Below are 20,354 nucleotides of genomic sequence, written 5' to 3' on the forward strand. Positions count from 1 at the left end.
CCCCTGGGATGAAAAGGGGGTTTAAAATTTTCATTTTTTAAGTAGAGTTTATTAAGACCTTCAATTTGATATATCAGATCACCCCATTTGACAAAGTGCAAATAATGATGCAATATCAACTATATAAATAGAAGTTATGAAACTTACAAAGTCAATGCAAAACATGAAAATTTCAAATTGATTTTTTGGTGTTTTTTTCCAAAGATTGTTTTTGGTATTTGGTCAAACACATAACTATGTCAACCTCTTCAATTTCTAAAACATTTTTCGTGGTAAGCTCTTGATGATTCAGAAATACATGCCTCCGCTCGCAAAACTTCAAACTTCATTATCTCTAAAACGACAATAGATATCTCAAATCTGTTAAATGATAAATGATCTACAGTTGAAGGACAACATTATAGAAAAAGAATGTGGACAATTTCAAAGTTCACCAAGGTCACAATTAATCATCAAATATATGATGCAATACAAAACTTGAGAACCGGAAGTCGTAGAGACATGGGACTATCACCATTCAACTCAGGACCACTTGACCTTTCAAATGTCACAAGGTCAAGGTCATAGTATAATGTGAAGGTCAAGGTGAAATTTCATCATGACCTGACATTGACCTCAAATTGAAGGTCTTGAACTACTGATCATCTTTGCAGTTTATAGTAGGTTGATATCTGTTACCTTTAAAAAGATATACACACAATACTATACTTTTAAGAATCATCCCGTCGTAACTTTTGAACAGACAGTCGGAATCTTTTGAGCTCAGTGTATAAAATGTAGAGCTCGTCGAGAGGAACATTTTATACACTGTAAGTATGCAGCAAACTCTTATCGTTTTCTTAATATGCAAGCTTGAAATTGCAGCGTAATTTTTTTTTGCACTTGGTGACCTTTGACCTTGGGTGCAAATTAAAGGTCACATGAACTTAAGATTATTGGTATAGGTCCCAAGTCTTTACGACTTCCGGTTCTCGAGATACAATTTTTCAAAAATTGTGTATATTTTTTCAAGGGAAATAACTCCTTATAAGGGTTAACAACAAAGGATTGTATATGTTTATTATCATTGCCATTTGGTCTTGTACATGTTGCCGTTTTCAAATCGATTCTATCTTGAATACTTTTTGAGAAAAATGTAAAAGAAAGAAATTGCTTCAAGGGGACGTTACTCTCATAGGGAATGATGAAATCCTTAGCAGCTTCATATGGTAACACATCATGATGAGATCTAACTTTTGTCCAAATAAGGTCAAGATATCTTTAAAAACAACGAGGGGGGGCCATGTCCAAAAAAACCAATAAAAGGGAGATAACTTCTAAATAGGATGATGAAATCTTACACAGCCTCATCTGGTAATACTTCATGATGAGGTCTACCGATGGTCCATATTTGGTCTTGATAACTCCAATAGAAACGAGGGGAGGCCATGTCAAACAAATGCTGGATGAAAAAAAAAAAAAAAAAAAAAAAAAAAAAAAAACAGGCGAAAAACAATAAGGTCTTTCCTCGCGGAGAGGAAAGACCTTAAATAGTCCATTTAATTCAAATGTAGGTTATTTAAAAATAAATGAAATATTTTTATTTATAGAATTTTTTTGGTTAACCACATGATTTTAACAAACGCAAAATTGACAGTAGGTACCGATGGTAAAATCTTGTACACTACATAAACTCTAAAGACTGCTTAATATCCTTTTTAAAATTAAAATTTGATACTCTTTCTTAAATCATGTTCAGTTTTGAAATGAAACTCTGAAGCAAGATTGCTAAAAATGTTAAGTGTTGTAGTTTCTCTGTATAAAAATGAGAACTTATTAATGAAGAGACATAAAAGTGCATTTATAATCTTTGCCTTCCAAAATTTACATGAACATATAGTTGTGTCCAGGGGAAAATATCACAGTTAAATACCTCTGATGATATGATCTATAACAATTAACAAAATATTCGGACAAGTAATTAATGATTTAATCAATAGTTTGTCCTGGTTATAGATACAAGGGTGTTTTATAGTTACCTGAAGATATAAAAAGAAGTATTCCACCCTATCATGACAACGGACGGGATAAATATTTACCAAAGCTTTATTCTTAGGTGCCAAAAATATTTTGTCTTACGTCATACTATATACTGTAATTCAATTAACTCGGTCAGCTAGTTTAAATCCTCAATGCTCTTCAACTTTGTACTTGTTTGGGTTTAAAAAATTTTTTGATTTGAGCGTCACTGATGAGTCTTATGTAGACGAAACGCGCGTCTGGCGTACTAAATTATAATCCTGGTACCTTTGATAACTATTAAATTTAATTTTCAAAAATAATAACTTTTTTTACGAGCAGCGACAAATTGTCATATTTATACAAAGTGTCAGTCCCAATCTGTTAAATTCGATCAATGTAGGTTTGTGCCTCTCTCTGTGCACGTTAGATAATTCTTCCAGGGACCGTTTTTGACCTATTAACATACTTTCAAAACCAGCGTTACAAACTCCAGAGCCTTCAACAACCTTCCTACAGAAACCTACATATTGAAGTATTAGAAGTAATTATTGTTTTGTTTAAGTCCTAAATTCGATTACGCATAGAATATCTAGCCACTAGAAGTCTGCACACAAAAACGTTACAAAAATATTTTGTATACGTCTTGGAGTACTAGTATCTTTACCATTTAGGGAATAAATATAAGGTGGAAATTTTCTGAAGTCAATTCACTTGAGTCGAAAGAGATTCATTTTTTATTTAAGTATTATTTTCTAGTGTAATAACTATAAATGTAGTTTACTTTACTTTTCTACATTGGTTAGAGGTATAGGGGGAGGGTTGAGATCTCACAAACATGTTTAACTCCGCCGCATTTTTGCGCCTGTCCCAAGTCAGGAGCCTCTGGCCTTTGTTAGTCTTGTATTATTTTAATTTTAGTTTCTTGTGTACAATTTTGAAATTAGTATGGCGTTCATTATCACTGAACTAGTATATATTTGTTTAGGGGCCAGCTGAAGGACGCCTCCGGGTGCGGGAATTTCTCGCTACATTGAAGACCTGTTGGTGACCTTCTGCTGTTGTTTTTTTTATTTGGTCGGGTTGTTATCGCTTTTTATCAATATGTATCTCAACATTATTTCCATTGGTAAAGTCTCAAATTAATTATAATTCTAGTAAATGTTATAAATTATTATTGATGGATTAATAAGAAAAAAAACACTATGTTTATGATTTTCACAACACAAAATATAGTTAACAATTTTCGTTTATTGTAAAGGTGATACACATATTTTCTTTTCAGTAATTATTTGGGAGGAAGGATTTTCCTTTACTGCTTTCGGTTCATTAATAGCTTAGAAAATAGAGCATGTACCATGTCATTTAAATAAAACTGAATGACATAAAATATTTCGGAATTCCTAACTGAACGTTTTCACTGATGAGTCTTTTTTTAGACGAAACGCGCGTCTGGCGTATTTACTAAATTTAGTCCTGGTATCTATGATGAGTTTATTTGCTTTGAAAATTGTTTTATTGCATATGTCACGATTTTCACCTGCAAATGCATCTTTAGTTTTTGATGGAGCTTTCAAGATCACAAAAAAACCTAGTTGGCTATGAATTAGATTCAACATAATACTTGTGGTCGTCTTAATGCAACTTTCACCAGACGGAGATTTTAATCTTTGTTTTTTTATCATCCTTAAATTTCATTAACTAGAAATGTATATAAGAATGTTTCAAACCTTTTTTGTACGTCAGACATATATATCACCAAATTTCAACTTTCAATGGATAACACGCTTATTAATAAGATAGGTTCATTTGGTATTACAAGAACATCTACCCCATTTATGTTGCTGTATATTTATTGTTCAAACTCTCTTGTTTTGTTTGTAAATAAACAAATGTACATAGTGGTTGAATGTTTAATAAATTGAATCGCTGATATGTGGTTCATCTTTTGGTTTTCTTTTTTCTGCACTTTGAGGTGGAAATTTGAAAATCAAAACGTACAGTTATCAAGACTTATATGAGAAAACTTTCTAAGAAGTTAATAAAAATCACAGTATCATTTATCTATGAAAAACAAAAGTGCAATTAAAATCCGTGTCTAATAAATTGAACATGTAAATTATAGCTGTTTCTTGTGGACATATCATAGTTAAATACCTCAAATGATTTGTACTCAAATCAATCGGACAAGAAATGAATGATTAAATCGATATATTTTATTCTTGATAGTAGTTTCAATGTGTATTTATATGTAACATTTACCGTTGATAACTATTCACCTACATATAAAGAAGAAGTATGTGACACTGTAATGACAACGGAAGAAAAAAATATTTACCAACGCTTTATTCTCAGGTGCTAAAAATAATGTATCTTACGTCATATCATATAATGTAATGTAATTTACTCTATCAGCTAGTTGAACTTTAATGCGAAAATTTCTTCCTCGCCTAGCAAATTTATACGTTATATTGACACAGCAGATCCAATTCTCTTTTTTCTAACCGGTGTTGCAATGAATTCTTTTTCCTCTAATTTTTTGTGTGTTCGCCAGCTAGCATTGCGCATCTGAAACTTCTTCTAAAACTTAAGCTAACTTAAGCTAAAAAAATTAGCTACGTTATACTGGTGTTACTTTAGGGTTGGCATTAAACACAAACCATTTTTACTGTTTTGTATGTTAACGTTAACTTTCCTGTCTCGTTCCGATTTCGGGTCTGATAAATATAAGTACATTATTTTAAATTGAAAAAAATTGAAGGCTGTGTCGGTTGATCTCTTAATATTTTTTTGATTTTTTATGATGTTTGATCGATGTCTCATTCGGTTCTACATCTTTTTGTCATTCACATACATTTCACTGTTATGCATTGAAATAATTTATCATTCACAGACTTCTGATTTTATCTGAAAACTTTTAAACAAAGTTTACATAATTCGTTCGTTACTTTGAACTATCAAACCACGCATCGTGAAAACATGAAATATTCAATGCGCTGCAGATGATGCGAATTATAACACGAAGTAAGAAGACTATGTCTGTAAAAATTATTAATTACATGTTATTTTAGCAGGATGTATTAGTGACACGTATACATGTATCCGTATGTTATTGTATTTCGATGATACTTGAATGCAAAATGGAAAAGCAGGCAATTTATGGATTTCCTTGAGCACCGATTTTTTGCCAGTGTCAAACTCCAAAAGTTAAATGGAATTAAAAGATATCAATATTATTCTTTGATTAATTAAAAACAGTTAAAAAAAAATTCCATTTCTTTGATAAATGTAATATACAGTTTACAATATTCTATAATTGTAAATGTTGTAACACTTTTTTCAATTTGGTGATTCTTGGAGAACGATTTTTCGTTACTGCATTCGGTTCATGAAATAGATAATTGCAAAAATTGTTGGGCATTTGCCATATAACTTGATTACGTTTAAATACCTGTAGAAATAAAACAGAATGAAATAACATATTTGGGAATTCCTACCTGAATATTAATATCATTTAAGATCATGATTGTATTGTTGACCATGTCACGATTTCCACTCGTAAATGATATTACAAGTATATGTCTCTTGGGTCAATGATTCGCACTTTTAACAATTTAAACGGTTAGTGGTAAATACAGTATGAATACATCGTAAACAGTAAGATCGTCATGAAAATGCATGAAATATATGCAACTAGACGTGAAGCAACAATCAATCAATCAATCAATAAAAAGTAAGATGAAACATTATAGTCTTATGAACAACTTTCAACCAAGGGAGATTCAAACTTTGCAATTGTATAATATTTAAATTTTAGTAAGGACTGGAAATTTACAGACAAAAAATGTATACTTAATCTTACACCGATACAGAACTGATGTCTAGAAAAATTAGATTATCGTGGAATGACAATTATATCGCGTCATATACTTGAAAACACCTCGCATATATATGTAGATCTAAAGGAATATAATACCATAACTGATATAAATAGAGATAAAGAATAAAGGTACTAACACTATTGACAAAACGGTTGTACCAAACAATTATTTCCTACGTCAAACACTTATCACCCTGTATTTACCTCTCATACGCGTAACGACAGGTATAACTGGTGGTACAAGAAAAAACTAAAACTTCTTGTTTATTGTTCAATCTCCAGTTTGCTATATATACTATATTTTACTCCATACAAGTTGTTTATGTTTTTCTTTTGATCATGGTATTCTATAACTTTTTATCGACGTATGGTTTGTAATTGTTCCTGTCATATTTCCCCCTTAAATTAATTTAAACGTTTTACTTTAAACTGAAATCGGTTCATCGAATTTGATCAGGGTTAACTATATGAAGAATAATAAAATGAGGAAAAAGAAAGAAAAAATATTTTATTGAAAATAACAATTGATTTAAATAACTCTCTCTCTCTCTCTCTCCCTCTCTCTCTCTCTCTCTCTCTCATGTTGCCTATTACTAGATTTGTTTTATTATGCACTTTTAAAGGCAACATTTTGAAAAATATAACGTACAAATGTTTTTAAAAAAGATTTTTATGGTAATACATTCTAAATTGCATAATTGTTATGTCAATTATGTTGTAAAATCAAAGCTAGCATCTTATTGATATTTATTCTACAACATGTACAATGCATTCGATTATCTTTCAATTCTTTTAAGATGAATTATTATTATCGCGGACTTCATCTAATTATTAGAAATGCGTATGATATATTATATAACTATAAGTATGTATGCTTAATCTAATCAGATAAACTATCATCATCAAACAATTCTCATAGACAAAATTGAATCGTAACTATAAAAATATTTTTTCGTGTTGAATGAATGTGTCGTTCAACTGAAGAAAACAAAACTATATTTAACTAATCAAACCTACCATAAAACAGTTGCAAGAAATTATATAATGGTCCAATATTCCACCATGAAATTTTTTTCATTACATGCATTTCGTGTGGGGTTTCATGCAGAATACCTTGTTTCACTTTTACTTTCGGAAAATGACTCTGCTCATCATGTCTTTGTTATCTACCAAAAAGGACGGAGACATGTTTTTCATAATAAAAGAAGTCCATTACTATGGCATGTCTGATACTATGTATGTTGAAATATATTAATGAGAAAACAAACATTTCATCAATGAAAACGTAAATATGCTGTATAACAAAACTGAACCTTTAATGAAATTTATTTAAGTTCAACGCCTAAGTTGGTCAATTATCAACGTGGAATGATTACCGAGCTGACTATACTGTCCACGAACAGTGGTATCGACCACTGTTAGAAAAAAATGAAAAATCACTTAATAACTTTAGTTTTGCCTCTGAACTTCATAGAAGTAAGTTTCATAAAATGAATGGACGGCTATCTAGTCACGATACACATGATCTACTCCTCCGCGTCCACTCTTCAATGACATGAGTTAATTATATTAAAAGAAAAGTTAACTTTGAATATAAAGTTTCAGACAAAATCTGAATTTATTGGAGATTTGCTTTATGCATGCTTTCTGTGCTATTGGTTAATGCAGTACTGTGATGCACATTATACACAGATACACTGCACATTTGACTTTACATTTAAGACATACTAAAGAAAAAAATGTAAGTGTTAGAGAGTGGAGAAAGAATGAGTTCTCAAACTGGGATTTTCAATGATATTTTGGTAAAAGGTAAATCCAAACATCGTTTAGATCTAGAAGGATCACCTAAGTTTTGCTGTATAACTATCGTAATGCCAACTTCATTGTTCAACAACTACTATTTAGTTGACCTCCTTGAAAACTACTATTTTCATTAGAATATTTTTGCAACAACATGGGATAATCTTTTTCAAGTTTGTACGCTAACGAAAGCATATTATCTTTTTCAAGAGCCGAGACAATGTCATCTAGAAAGGCTTTATCACCAGCACGTTTGAGCCATTTTAAAAGGCACTGATATATACGTTCTTTGACGTCATTTGGATAGTCATGGCATATTTCTTCAATTTTACACTCTATTTGCTGTATTTCGTCATATTTTGCTACAAAAGAAATACAATAATTCTCATAACAATGAGGCATACAAAATGAAATTATGAAGCGTAAAATACTAAAAACGTATCATATGAAAAATTAAAAAATATACGTACAATAACTCACGTATACACATATGTTTAAGTGAGAATTTCATAAAAACATTTGCAATACGTGTGAGTGTGTGTGTAAATGTTACCTTGATGTCCTCTTAATTAGTATTTTAAGATTTTAGCTTCGGTAAACTTTTATTCGTTTTATTTAATATATATATGTCTATTGATGTTACTATAATATTAATATGGTTGATACAAGAAAAATTCTTACCGAATAAAGTTCTCATTACATTTTTCCATTCATCACGATTAATTCCAGTAGAAAGAAGTCGGAATACAGGAGACCACATTTTTTCAGGTTCTGTGGAAGAACGATCCTCGTCATCAACGTGAGCGTTACTGGATGAGGGCACATTAGAACATATTTGGTCTATTTGTTCATTATTATCTGAAGATATAATTATTATAAAAATGATAATCATGATAATAAGTATAAAAGAAGTAGATCTGATAAAGTAACTGAATAGTTGTATATGAAGCATGGTGTTGACTGTTTAGCCCTGAAGTTATAAGTTCAAAATAAAGCATGCGTTCCATTTCTGATACAGTTTCCAAGAATATCATCATTAATCTTACATGAAATTAAATAAATTTTGTGGGTTGATTTCTTTGATATATTTGTATCATTTTTATTTATTTAATCAATATCTTTTACGATGGGCATGTTCAATTCAACTTACTGTTATTTTCGCTTTGAGATCCAATGGCTGAAATACTAATTTCATTATGACTGCTGTTGTTGAAAGTACAACTAAAAAACAAAAAGAATCCGGTTTACTCTCTTTTGAACAAATGATAAAGAGCAATATTGATTATGATCGATGTTTTGTATTTATTCGATACAAGATTGGAAATAATTCAATATTTTGTAGTATAAAAAGGGGGTCATTTTTTTTTTATTTTCACCTCAAAAATAATGTTTTTTTTAGGCAGAAAACAATTGTTGTAACACACAAGAAAACGTAAATGAAAATATTAAAGTTTATCAACATTTTAAACTATAAATAGAAACCGGTTACATTAGCAAATTAAAAGTATCATATTTTTCCATCAAAACATACCATTTCCCTATCAAAATTGATAACTGTCCGCTTCGGTGCAGTAAAAAAACAGCAAGAACACCAAGACCAATAACAAAAACTGCTACTATCATTATTGGCACAAATGTTTTCCAAGACTGTGATTGTTCTAAAAAGAAAATAGATGTTCTAAAAAGAAAATAGATGTTTTAAAAAGAAAATAGATGTTCTCAAAAGAAAATAGATCGAGTTCATGGATAAAATGCACGTGTGTTTTATTATTTTGCATTGTTGTATTAGTCATTGAATTCATGTGGGTATAAATCGTATCAATATTTGTAAAAGTAATAATTATTAAACATTACTTTGTTTTATGTTTCCATTCTCCATTCGTTAAATAGTACATTGAAATGAATTGTCCGGTTGTCATTCTTCAAATGGTAATTGAATACACTTTAAGAACAGAGGCATGGGCTCGAGTTGACGGGTACTTCAAATTGCTCAATCTTGAGATTTTTGGTTTCTGTTTAATATTTTGTCTTTTATCCTAGTTATTGTGTTTTGTTTTCTGTATTAAGTTCATGATTCTTTTATTTAACCCATGGTATCATATTTTTCTCTAAATTGCCAAATTAGATTTAGAGCGTCACTGATGAGTCTTATGTAGACGAAACGCGCGTCTGGTGTATTAAAATGTAATCCTGGTACCTTTGATAACTATTTATTTCACTGGGTCGATGCCACTACTGGTGGATGTTTCGTTCCCGAGGGTATCACCAGCCCAGTAGTCAACACTTCGGTGTTGACATGAATATCAATTATATGGTCATTTTTATAAATTTCCTGTAACAAAACATTAAGGACTTTCTTATCCCAGGAGTGGATTACCTTAGCCGTATTTGGCACAACATTTTTGGAAATTTGGTTCCTCAATGCTCATCGACTTTGTACTTATTTGGCTTTATAACTATTTAGATCTGAGCGTCACTGAGGTGCCTTATGTAGACGAAACCCGCGTCTGGCGTATAAAATTCTAATCCTTGTACCATTGATAAGTAATATACTTTTCCTGGTTATGACTATTTTGTGATTACCTTTTGGTCCACATACAGTGTTGCTTGTTGCATCACAAAGGTGTTTTCTTGTTTCATCTGAAGTACATATAGAGCATTGCAAACATTTATCTTCCAGTGAGTTGGTCGTCGAATATGTTCCAGGTTTGCATTGTGAGCACTGTGTATCACTGGTCGCTGTACCTGGAAAAATAGATATATATACAATGTTTATTTCAATCACTCTGAGAAGAACAATGATCTACCATCATATGTCTGCATTAATTGCCTTGTCATTTCTAGTGTTAATGTTGCTGACATTAATGTATGATCCAAATCCCTTAGATTTTAAATCAATTATAATTAGTGTTGTCAAATCGTACACTTTTGCCTAACCGGTTACTCGGATAATCGTTCGACCGATTAACCGGTTAACCGGTAGTTTAAGTTCGTATTTTTAAAGCATCTAATTATCTATAGTACCCTACATATAGATATAAGATGTGGTATGAGTGTAAATAGGACAACTTCCATCAAAGTCATAAATTTACATGGTTTTTTAATTGTCCTTTGGTATTATACGGCTGGTCTGTGAGGATTTCTTGCGAAGTTTGACTTCAAATAATCAAATACACCGTATCAACTATGACGTTTGTACCAAATTCAACTTCAGATTGAAAAATAAAGAAAAACTTCTTGATCTCGAAGAATTGAATATGTCTGAAACCGATAATTCTTCTCTTTTATCTTGTTGTCTCCGAAAACAATGTGGAGTGTTTCAATTTGAAATGATTAAGCATGTTACACGTACTATCATGTTAACATTCACATTGGTTTGATTTCACAATTTTTTAGTTGGCATTTCGTTTAAAGTATGATTAAGCCCTCAGTGCATGACTGTATAGATGTAGGTCTACACAATATTAGATCAAAAATGAAATAATGAATAAAATCGTAAAATTTAATCGTATTACTGTTAAAAGACATGTATACTAATTATGTTTTCTTAAGATCTTGCCCCGAGCTTCTGATTAATTTTATGATTTTTGGATTAACAAAAGCAATCAATAGACTGTACAATTGATCTGTCAAATTAATTACCACGACGACAATTTTTAAATAAACAATAACTATTTAACGATTTCAATACAAATTTATATCAAATCTATCAAAATTGAAAAAAGTCCGGTTAACCGGTAAGCGTTTTTGGTATTCGTTATTCGGTCTTTCGACCGGTTAACCGGTTAACCGGTTAACCGTAAACAACACTAATTATAATATAATATAAAAAGAAGATGAGATATGATCCCTTATGAGACAATCATATACCAGAAACCTATGGTCGAGGATATATAATTGATTGGTTATAATTTATATGTCATTCATTTAAATAAGTAAAAACGTTTACACTAACATTATAGCACTGAACTGCGTTTTCTTTTACGTAATCAAATAAATGTCCATTTAATATATTCTAATATATTATTACCTTGAAGATATACCTCCTGTCCAGGCGGACAATCACTAAAAGGGACACAAATCCACTCCCCACTCCCTTTGGAGTGATTGTAGAATTCATCTTTACAGCGACAAGTTATATCGGCAGTAGAGTTACACTGACGTACAATAATGGCGTTCGGATCCACGCAGAAATTTCTACAGGTCTCACATCGCATGGCTATATTGTAATTCCCATTGTATTCTTCCTCAGGGCACGGCTCACAGGTAGCTGTTGTTTTGTTTACTGTACAGTCTGTCCGTTTATAAAATCCAGGTCTACACACATAACATGTTAGTCCGTTTGAGGCGGGGTAGGTGGAATGAGGTCCGAAATTTGTGCCCAGCGCCCTTTTCTCTCTTTGTGGGGTATTGCGCTCAATATATGCCTTTGTTAAAATGGCTTGTGATATTTCAACATGTGGAAGACAGTTAATAATTCGTACAGCCAGACCAAAAAACAACGTTAGTATGTGAAGAAGTTTCATTTGGCTTACCTGAAATAAAACGATTTAAAATTGACCATAGAATATTTGTCTGTAACTCAGCGTATAGCAGGCAACAATCATCCAAAAAGTAAGTCAGACTTTTTTGGCTTCTATTTTGACTCTTTTTTTTAAACCAGGTTTAATCCACCATTTTTTAAATAAGAAAATTCCTGTACCAAGCCAAGCATATGACATTATTATCCATTCGTTTGATTTGTTTGAACTTTTGGTTTTGCCATTTGATTAGATACTTTCTGTTTTGAACTTTCCTCGGAGGTCGTTTTTTTGTGGTTTTACTTTGTCAAGACCTTGAATTTTAATATTTATTCGTTTTTGAGTCTTGACAACGAACTGGATTTAAAGATGTATTCATATGAATGATTCATTCATAATTTTACTTAATGAATCTGAAAACGGGAAACATGATAAGCAATACATAAACACAAATACGAAAGAACAAACATTTGACCTTAAAGTATTATGAAACCAAATATAGCTGATGTAAATTTACAAGTGATATGGAATCTGGAATCCCTCTGATGTCTTTCGACGATAAGAATTTGAGCATTCCTGGTTATGGTAAATCCAGAAAACACTTCGGACGCACGAAATTTATAACGTGTTGTTTTCAATTTGTATATCCTTTTGCCGTATAGAGAAACTATAATAGGTTTACCTACAGACAAAAAATTTACAATGCATTAATTCAGATCGCCATAATCACCGCCCATACAAATGCTCCACATATTTAGGTGTAGGTTCAAGTTTGTTTATAATTTGGAGCGATATAATTCAATTTACTGGAATTTGAGAAGATTATAATCCAAAGCACGAAATTTTTTCTTTAACTTCTGCATGGAACGTAAAACAACGAAATCAGTTTTTTTAGGATTTAAAAATTGATTTCTTGTCTTCATGTGGGTGATTGTTTTTATCAACAATATCAACAACATTTAGCCTAAAGTTTCCAAATTATAAACTGTCTTTATTTTTTTAAATCCTTCACGCTCTCATCTGAGACTATTTATATATTTAACTTGTCAAGACGTTAATATTAACAATTTAATATTTCGCCCTGTTTTTTATAATCAACTCCTGGGGGAATTTTATGAATTAGACATAAGAAAACCAAATCAGAGTCTTTTACTTTTACACAATATTCATAAACAGCATTATTTGTTTAAACCACTTATAAGTATAATTGTCAAATAAAAAAAAAGTAATACCAATGTATTTTACCCATCATTGAAAGTAAATGTATGTTTTTCGGTTTTCATGTGGGGAAAGTTGTATATATATATATAAATATATAAATATTATATATACAATTGTAGGGAGGCCAAAGTTTTGTTAAAGGTATACACAAGTAAATGACCAACCCAACTGTAAGCTTAACCTATTTTGAATATCCATCAAATGCTTGTAGTTATAAGAATAAGGCCATGTGGTATTGAATGAAAATAAGAAAATGTGTTATGATTGTCAAGTAGACCGAATGGCACAGAAATCATCAACTATAGGTTACTGGTTACGGCGGCCCTCAACAACGAAATAACACCACATAGTCAGAAATATAAAGCCCCGAAATTACAAATTTAAATTCATACAATTCAAACGGCCTGATTTATGTTCAAAATAATGAACAAATAGCAAATATAATATAGAACAACAAACGACAACCACTAATAGCAGGCTCCTGACTTTGGCAAGCACATACATAACTTGGAGGATTTAAACTAGTTTGAAGTCGCACCGACAACCCCTAGACCAGAAGAGGGGTGTAACAGTACAACATAAGACCAAAATATAACAAAAATTGAAATGGGCTTACTGTGAAAACCATTCGACCATAGACCCTCACCATAGGACACATAAGTTAAACAATTTTATCTTACAAAACGCTTTCCGAAATTGAAAAAATGCTATAGGAAAGGAAAGGAAGCTTAATTAGTTTTTCCTCTTCGTAAGAAAGTGAAAAAGTATTAAAGATAATAAAAGAAAGACGCACATCATTTTATCTAAAAGAAACAAAAGAAATAAGACAAAATAGTCAGAAACAATTTTCACACTTGTTTGAGCAACACCAACCCAATCATAAAGAAACAATCTTTGAAGCTAGATGATGTGACAGGGTGCATGTTGATATTGGTTACGATTTGTGGACTTTTTCTATTTTCTCTATAACACAGTGTGTAAATGTAAGATAAAACGTAGAAATTAGCCAATATTGAACAGTATACCCTCTACTGTGTATAAAATGATGGGAGATCAGAAAGACTAGGAGACTTGTTTTGCTGATGCATCATTAGATCATTATCATGCAGAAAGACAATTATTAATAAGTCAAAATCTTCAACTTCGTACTCTATTTGGCCTTATAATTTTTTTTCATCGAGGGTCACTGATGAATCTTTTATCGACGAAAAGCGCGTCTGACGTCAATATAAAATTTTAATCCTGGTATCTATGATGAGTTTATTCACATGGATATAAGCACATAGCATAGGTCACAATCCCTATTTTGGTTTTTTTTTGTGTGTGGAGTTGTTGGATCCTAATCAAGTAGGAATGGATCTGTTCTGTTCTTTTCTTAAGTGCCTTTTATATCTGGATTATTAAATTGATTGTTAAATGTAATGGAATGATGATATATATAACTTTTAAATTTCGTTTAAATTTTTGAAAGCTGTTTTTAATGTAGACGAATCCTAAATTTCTTCGAAAACGTAAGCTTACCTTCGGTTAGATTCAAAGGAATTCTAAGAATAAAGTTTAAAATTCGGAGTACAAAATCCGGGTATCAACGTAGTCACAGATGTTTATTTATATAACTATATTTTCCTTTACTTATATTTAAACTGTAATAAATTTTGATCTATTCACTGTTTGTTACATGAAGGTGAGATATTAGAACGTACCAAAAAAATGTATTCAAATTTTCACGGGGGAAACAAATAGCGTAGTTCAAATAGTAAAAAATCATGCTATTTCAATTGAGTTTTAAAATATTGATAAGTAAAATAAGTAGTATCACCCACAAATTCCTTTCCAAAGACCATGCTGATTGTTTGCGATAAAATATCTAATGATGAATATATAGATATGAAGTTTAAAAAAATACCTTCATAAGTCTAAACTTGCTAAATAATAATCTTTTATAGTTCTTGTAGATATTAAGTATCATGACTATGATCAGTGGAGTGACTTGGTTTAGATGGAAGTGAGTGCTCCCTATGAATAGGAATAGGGGATTGTAAAATTTGTATGAACTCTATTGACACGACACGGATGCTTGAAAATATTCAAACATTTCAAAATTGATTTTATAAATAAAAAAAAATCTTCATTTAATAGTCCTCATAAATTGACAAAATGTTTTTATAGATTTAATTACAAAAAAAAATGATGTCCTCGTGTATAATGATATTAACAAGTTGTTTGAATTATTGCCAAAAGATCGTTGCAATCCTTTGTTTCATGCTATTATAAGTTGAAGGCCGAATCTTAACTCACAAAATCCTTTTCGAAATAGAAAAATGTTATGAGGAAAAACAATTGTAAAGCAAGGAAGCTAAAGTTTTACATCTTCAAAAGATAATCAGAATGTATAGAGAGAATAAAAAAGGCATATATAATTTTAGCTAAAACAAACAAAAAAATGGTAAACCATCCTACTTGTTTGAGCAACATCAAATCAAACATAAGGACACAAGTTTTGAAGCTAGATGGTGTGAAAGGGTTAATGTTTTTTATTTGTATTGATTTGTAGACTATTGTTTGTATTTGTCTCCCTCTTTTTTTACTTGTGATATTACTAAATTTATTTCACTTGACTGGGCGGAGTTTATCTAGTTCGTTCATAATAAACCAGTCCATCTATATATAGGTGTTTTAGGATACACTCATCAATGCATTGTCCAGTCATTCTTTTGTAAATTACTTTGAGGTCACTGATAGGTGATTAGAAATCAGTAATAACTATAACGACAATCATCGTTATCACACACATTTTCAAATCGACAGTCCTCATGCAAATTAAAACGTAAGCTTCACCCGATCAGTTGAAACAACATTGGTAATACCGATTGTTATTCTATATTGCTATCTTTTTTGTATTTTCGATATAACACAATGTGTCAATACAAGTAACACTGTGGAAAGTACACAAAATTGAACAAGTTACCTGTTATTGTCTATAAAAGGATGGGAGATCACTAAGACTAGGGGACTTGTTTTTCTATCACATCAATGATTCATTATGATTGCAAATAAACTCATCATAGATACCAGGACTAAATTTAGTATATACGCCAGACGCGCGTTTCGTCTACAAAAGACTCATCAGTGACGCTCGAATTTAAAAAAGTTAAAAAGGCCAAACACATAACGAGGTTGAAGAGCATTGAGAACCAAAATTCCTAAAAGTTTAGCCAAATACAGCTAAGGTCATCTATGCCTGAGGTAGAAAAGCCTTAGTTTATTTCAAAAAATTCAAAAATTGTAAACAGTAAATTTATAAAATATAACCATATCAATGAAAATTCATGTCAGCACAAAAAGTGATAAATAACTAATTATCACAGTCCAGATTACGTTGATATAAGCAACAAAAATAGGTCTCAATCCCTATTTTTAATTTCTAATTTTTTGGGAGGGAGGGGTGTTGATCGACCGTGTACATACAGGGATGGATATTTTCTGTGTGTTTTTTAAATTATAATTTTAATTTTAATCCGGATTAGTTTAGTTGAAGAATCATATGTGTATTACATATTACTGCTATGATTATCTGTATGTAAATAAAATGTCAATAATATGTACAAAATCATTATTTTCCTGAAAACGTAACCTTGATTTTCAAGAGTCTTAATTTTCTTGGAAAATTTAAAACTTACCTTGGGTTTCAATAAATTCATCAGAACTGAATTTTCGGAGTTCAAATTCGGGGTATTTAACAGGTTAAAGGAGTCACAGCATTATAGAACTTTTTTACGCACACTTATATTTAAACTAAGTATTTTTAACTATAATTAAATGTTTTAGTTCAAAAGGTGAGCTATTAGAACATCGCGACGATTTTGCATTCAAATTTTAATTTCTAGAAGACGGAAAATAGCGGATATCAACAGAATATGTCAAAAAACAAGTTAGATGATTTTAAAAATATAGATAAAATAAAATAGAAAGACCAGTACCACTTACAAATCGTTCTCTGAAGACCATGCCGATTTTTTTCGATAAAACATATTATGTAAATACAAAAAAAAACAAACTTAAATATGAATCTTTTATAGCGTTTGTAAATAATAACTATCGTGAATATGGTCAGTGAAGTGGCTGGGCTCGGCGCAAATGAAATGCAGATCGGCGCAAATACAAAACGTCGGGATTTGAGTGCTTCTTATGAATTGAAATATGGGGATGGGCATTTGTATGAACTCTTTTGACACGACACGGATCAATACACCAGAATACTCTTTGCTTGAAAAGGTTCTAACAGTTAAAAATTGATCTGATAAAAACAGTTATTAAACAGAGAATGTAAATGATCATAAATTGACAAAATGTGTTTATACTCTTACCTACAATACATTTGATGTCCTTGTTTATAAATTAACTTTATTATGATATTTAAAAGTTTGCTTGCATTATTGCCAAAAAAGCATTGCGTCACATTGTCACATTGTCATCCGATACATTTTTTATTACGCTTAGTATATATTTCAAAATTAGAAAGCTATGTTATCTTGATTGTTCGTCATAGGGGTATATAGCAGAACTCCAAAGGATATCGAGATAGTTTGATAAGCTTGACAAGGTATATATTTATATATCTCATCATCTGATGTCACTATTCATTTTTTGTCAAGGCATAGCGATTCACGTCCTAAAGTCTCGATCTTTATGAAAAATAAAGAAATGAACATAAGAGTTCATTTTACGTACGTCACATTTATTCACAAATATTAATTTGTTGTATTAAACAATTCACGTACAATGTCTGAAAAATAATACATATTGGCGCTTTGCTGTAAAATATATAGGAGACAAAATTCGGTCATATTATCTTTCTTCTGTTTTCTAATGGTCACACAAATAGATACAGATTTGCAAATATCTCCTAATACTTGTGGACTGACGAAACAAACATTTAAAATTTTTTGAGACATATCGAAATTTAAAGCTGAAGAAATTGAATTATTTAGTTTGGAAATTTTTCACAAATACACGAAAAAGTAGTACAAAGACCCTACAATTGGTCTTATTTTCATGTTGTTTAGAATAAATTAAATATTCGTAGACTATAATTATTGAAATGTTTACATCGTTTTCAAAATTATTCATCTAAGGACCTGTCATGCGAAAAGATTTTAATTTCCGTATGAAAGTTGTTTTACTGCAAATAAAATTAAGACTTTAGCTAAAAATGTGTTTTATTCCTATTTTTTGGAGGGGGGAAAGGGGGAAGGGTTAAATCTCAATATTTGTCTATATTTTTCTAAACACAGTTTTATCCATCGTAAGCTTTTATCTTAAATAATTTGTTTACCATGTTCAGAAATACAGAAATTAGTGTTTTTAAAATAGGTTTATTACAATAAATTTTGTGCTTTTAAAATGGTACCTTAGCTTAAAAATATCTATTTATAGTGGATTGGGAAACAAGTTTTGCTACTTATATTAATCCCTTTCCACTTTGCGGGTGCGAGTGCTGCCTTGAAGCGGCATTAGCCTGCTCTTTTTCAAAATCTACAAGGGTGTCTTTAACGTGCAAGAGATATGGCTTTCTCTTAACACGGGTCAGCCATTAATCGTCCCCTTCCGACGGACTATCATCGTTTCCTCAAGACCATACTCGCAAATGGTGTCAAAGGAGAGCCGAAAATTCAGGCTCGGAAATTTTTCATCCCGGAATGTGAATCGAAACAGGAACCTTTGTGTTAGTATAGTCCGACGCACTTACTACCTTACAATGGTACCTTGTCATTTTGTCAGGTTTTTTTATGTTTTTTTTGTGCTCAGTACCAATCTGATAATTGAAGCTGTTTCCAAATGATGTTTATAGTTCGAAAGATAACACCCCTGTCCCAGGTAGGTTTATTCCCGATTGTCTAACTTTTTTAAATATTAAAGTTCTGACTGTCCCACATTATTTTGTGAAATAAAATGTTCTTTGATTAAAAAAAAAGAAGGTATGATCTATTGTTTGTTTTGCTAAATATACATAAATTGATGATTGCATATTTAATATTGATTTTATAAAAGTATAAACACAATATTTTTTTCAAGTATTAAATTAAAGCACTTTTGATTAAAAATACATTAATAGGTCTGATTTATGAAGTATAATATCTACAATGTTACGTTATTTATAAAACAAATGTCAATACATTGTTTTTATAACTATTAAATATATCTTAAAAAAAAATTTAATAAAGGAGTAGGCCCAGTTTGACCCCTTTTTGGCCCCAAAATATAGCAGTTTTACAAAATTGTTTAAATGTAAACTTGTAGTTATATAATGGACAGTAGAATGCTTCTTCTACATTAAAATGGGCCGTTTTTGACAATACAATGCACATATATCGAGTACTAGCACCAATAAGTCATGCTAAATTACTGAAATCTTCATAATTCAGGCATTTTAGTTAAATTTTAGACGGTTTCCGTGTAAAACGAAAGTGGCCGCATTATATATATATAAAAAACAAATACAAAAACAAATATGTACACAGCAACAAACGACAACCACTGAATTACAGAATCGTGATGTGGGACAGGCACATACAGAATGTGGCAGGGTTTAAACTTATTCAAAAGCAACAACGCTCCAAATAACCTGGGTCAGTGTTGAACCAGTACAACATAAGAAGTATCTATAAAAGTCAGTTGAAAAGGCTAGGCATTAGATGGGAACAAAAGAAAAACATGTAACAAAATCACATCAACTTTATCATGTCTTTTATTTTTATTCACTTTTGAAGTCATTATTCTGTCAGGTATACTACCCCCTTTGGAAGAATCCTAGTCCAACAGACAGATAGATTGGTTATCTGCCGGACTAGTCTACTATTAAATGAGGATAGTTTACCTAACCATTTGATGACTTCGCAGTTCAGCTAACAAGCAAGCTAACCAAGGATTCTACC

General features: G+C 31.0%; 1 protein-coding gene across 1 annotated transcript; it reads right to left on the minus strand.

Moving 5' to 3' along the window:
* Window positions 1–7,765: 7,765 nt before the first annotated feature.
* On the minus strand, window positions 7,766–11,895 carry LOC134692471 (uncharacterized). Its single transcript, XM_063552923.1, has 5 exons — window positions 11,722–11,895; window positions 10,278–10,423; window positions 8,829–8,899; window positions 8,360–8,536; window positions 7,766–8,040 (listed from the first exon to the last, which is right to left on the minus strand). The coding sequence occupies exons 1-5, from the start codon at window positions 11,893–11,895 to the stop codon at window positions 7,766–7,768; spliced, it is 843 nt and encodes a 280-aa protein (XP_063408993.1).
* Window positions 11,896–20,354: the final 8,459 nt, after the last annotated feature.

Source organism: Mytilus trossulus, chromosome 12 (genome assembly GCF_036588685.1).
Source record: "Mytilus trossulus isolate FHL-02 chromosome 12, PNRI_Mtr1.1.1.hap1, whole genome shotgun sequence".
Lineage (NCBI taxonomy): Eukaryota > Metazoa > Mollusca > Bivalvia > Mytilida > Mytilidae > Mytilus > Mytilus trossulus.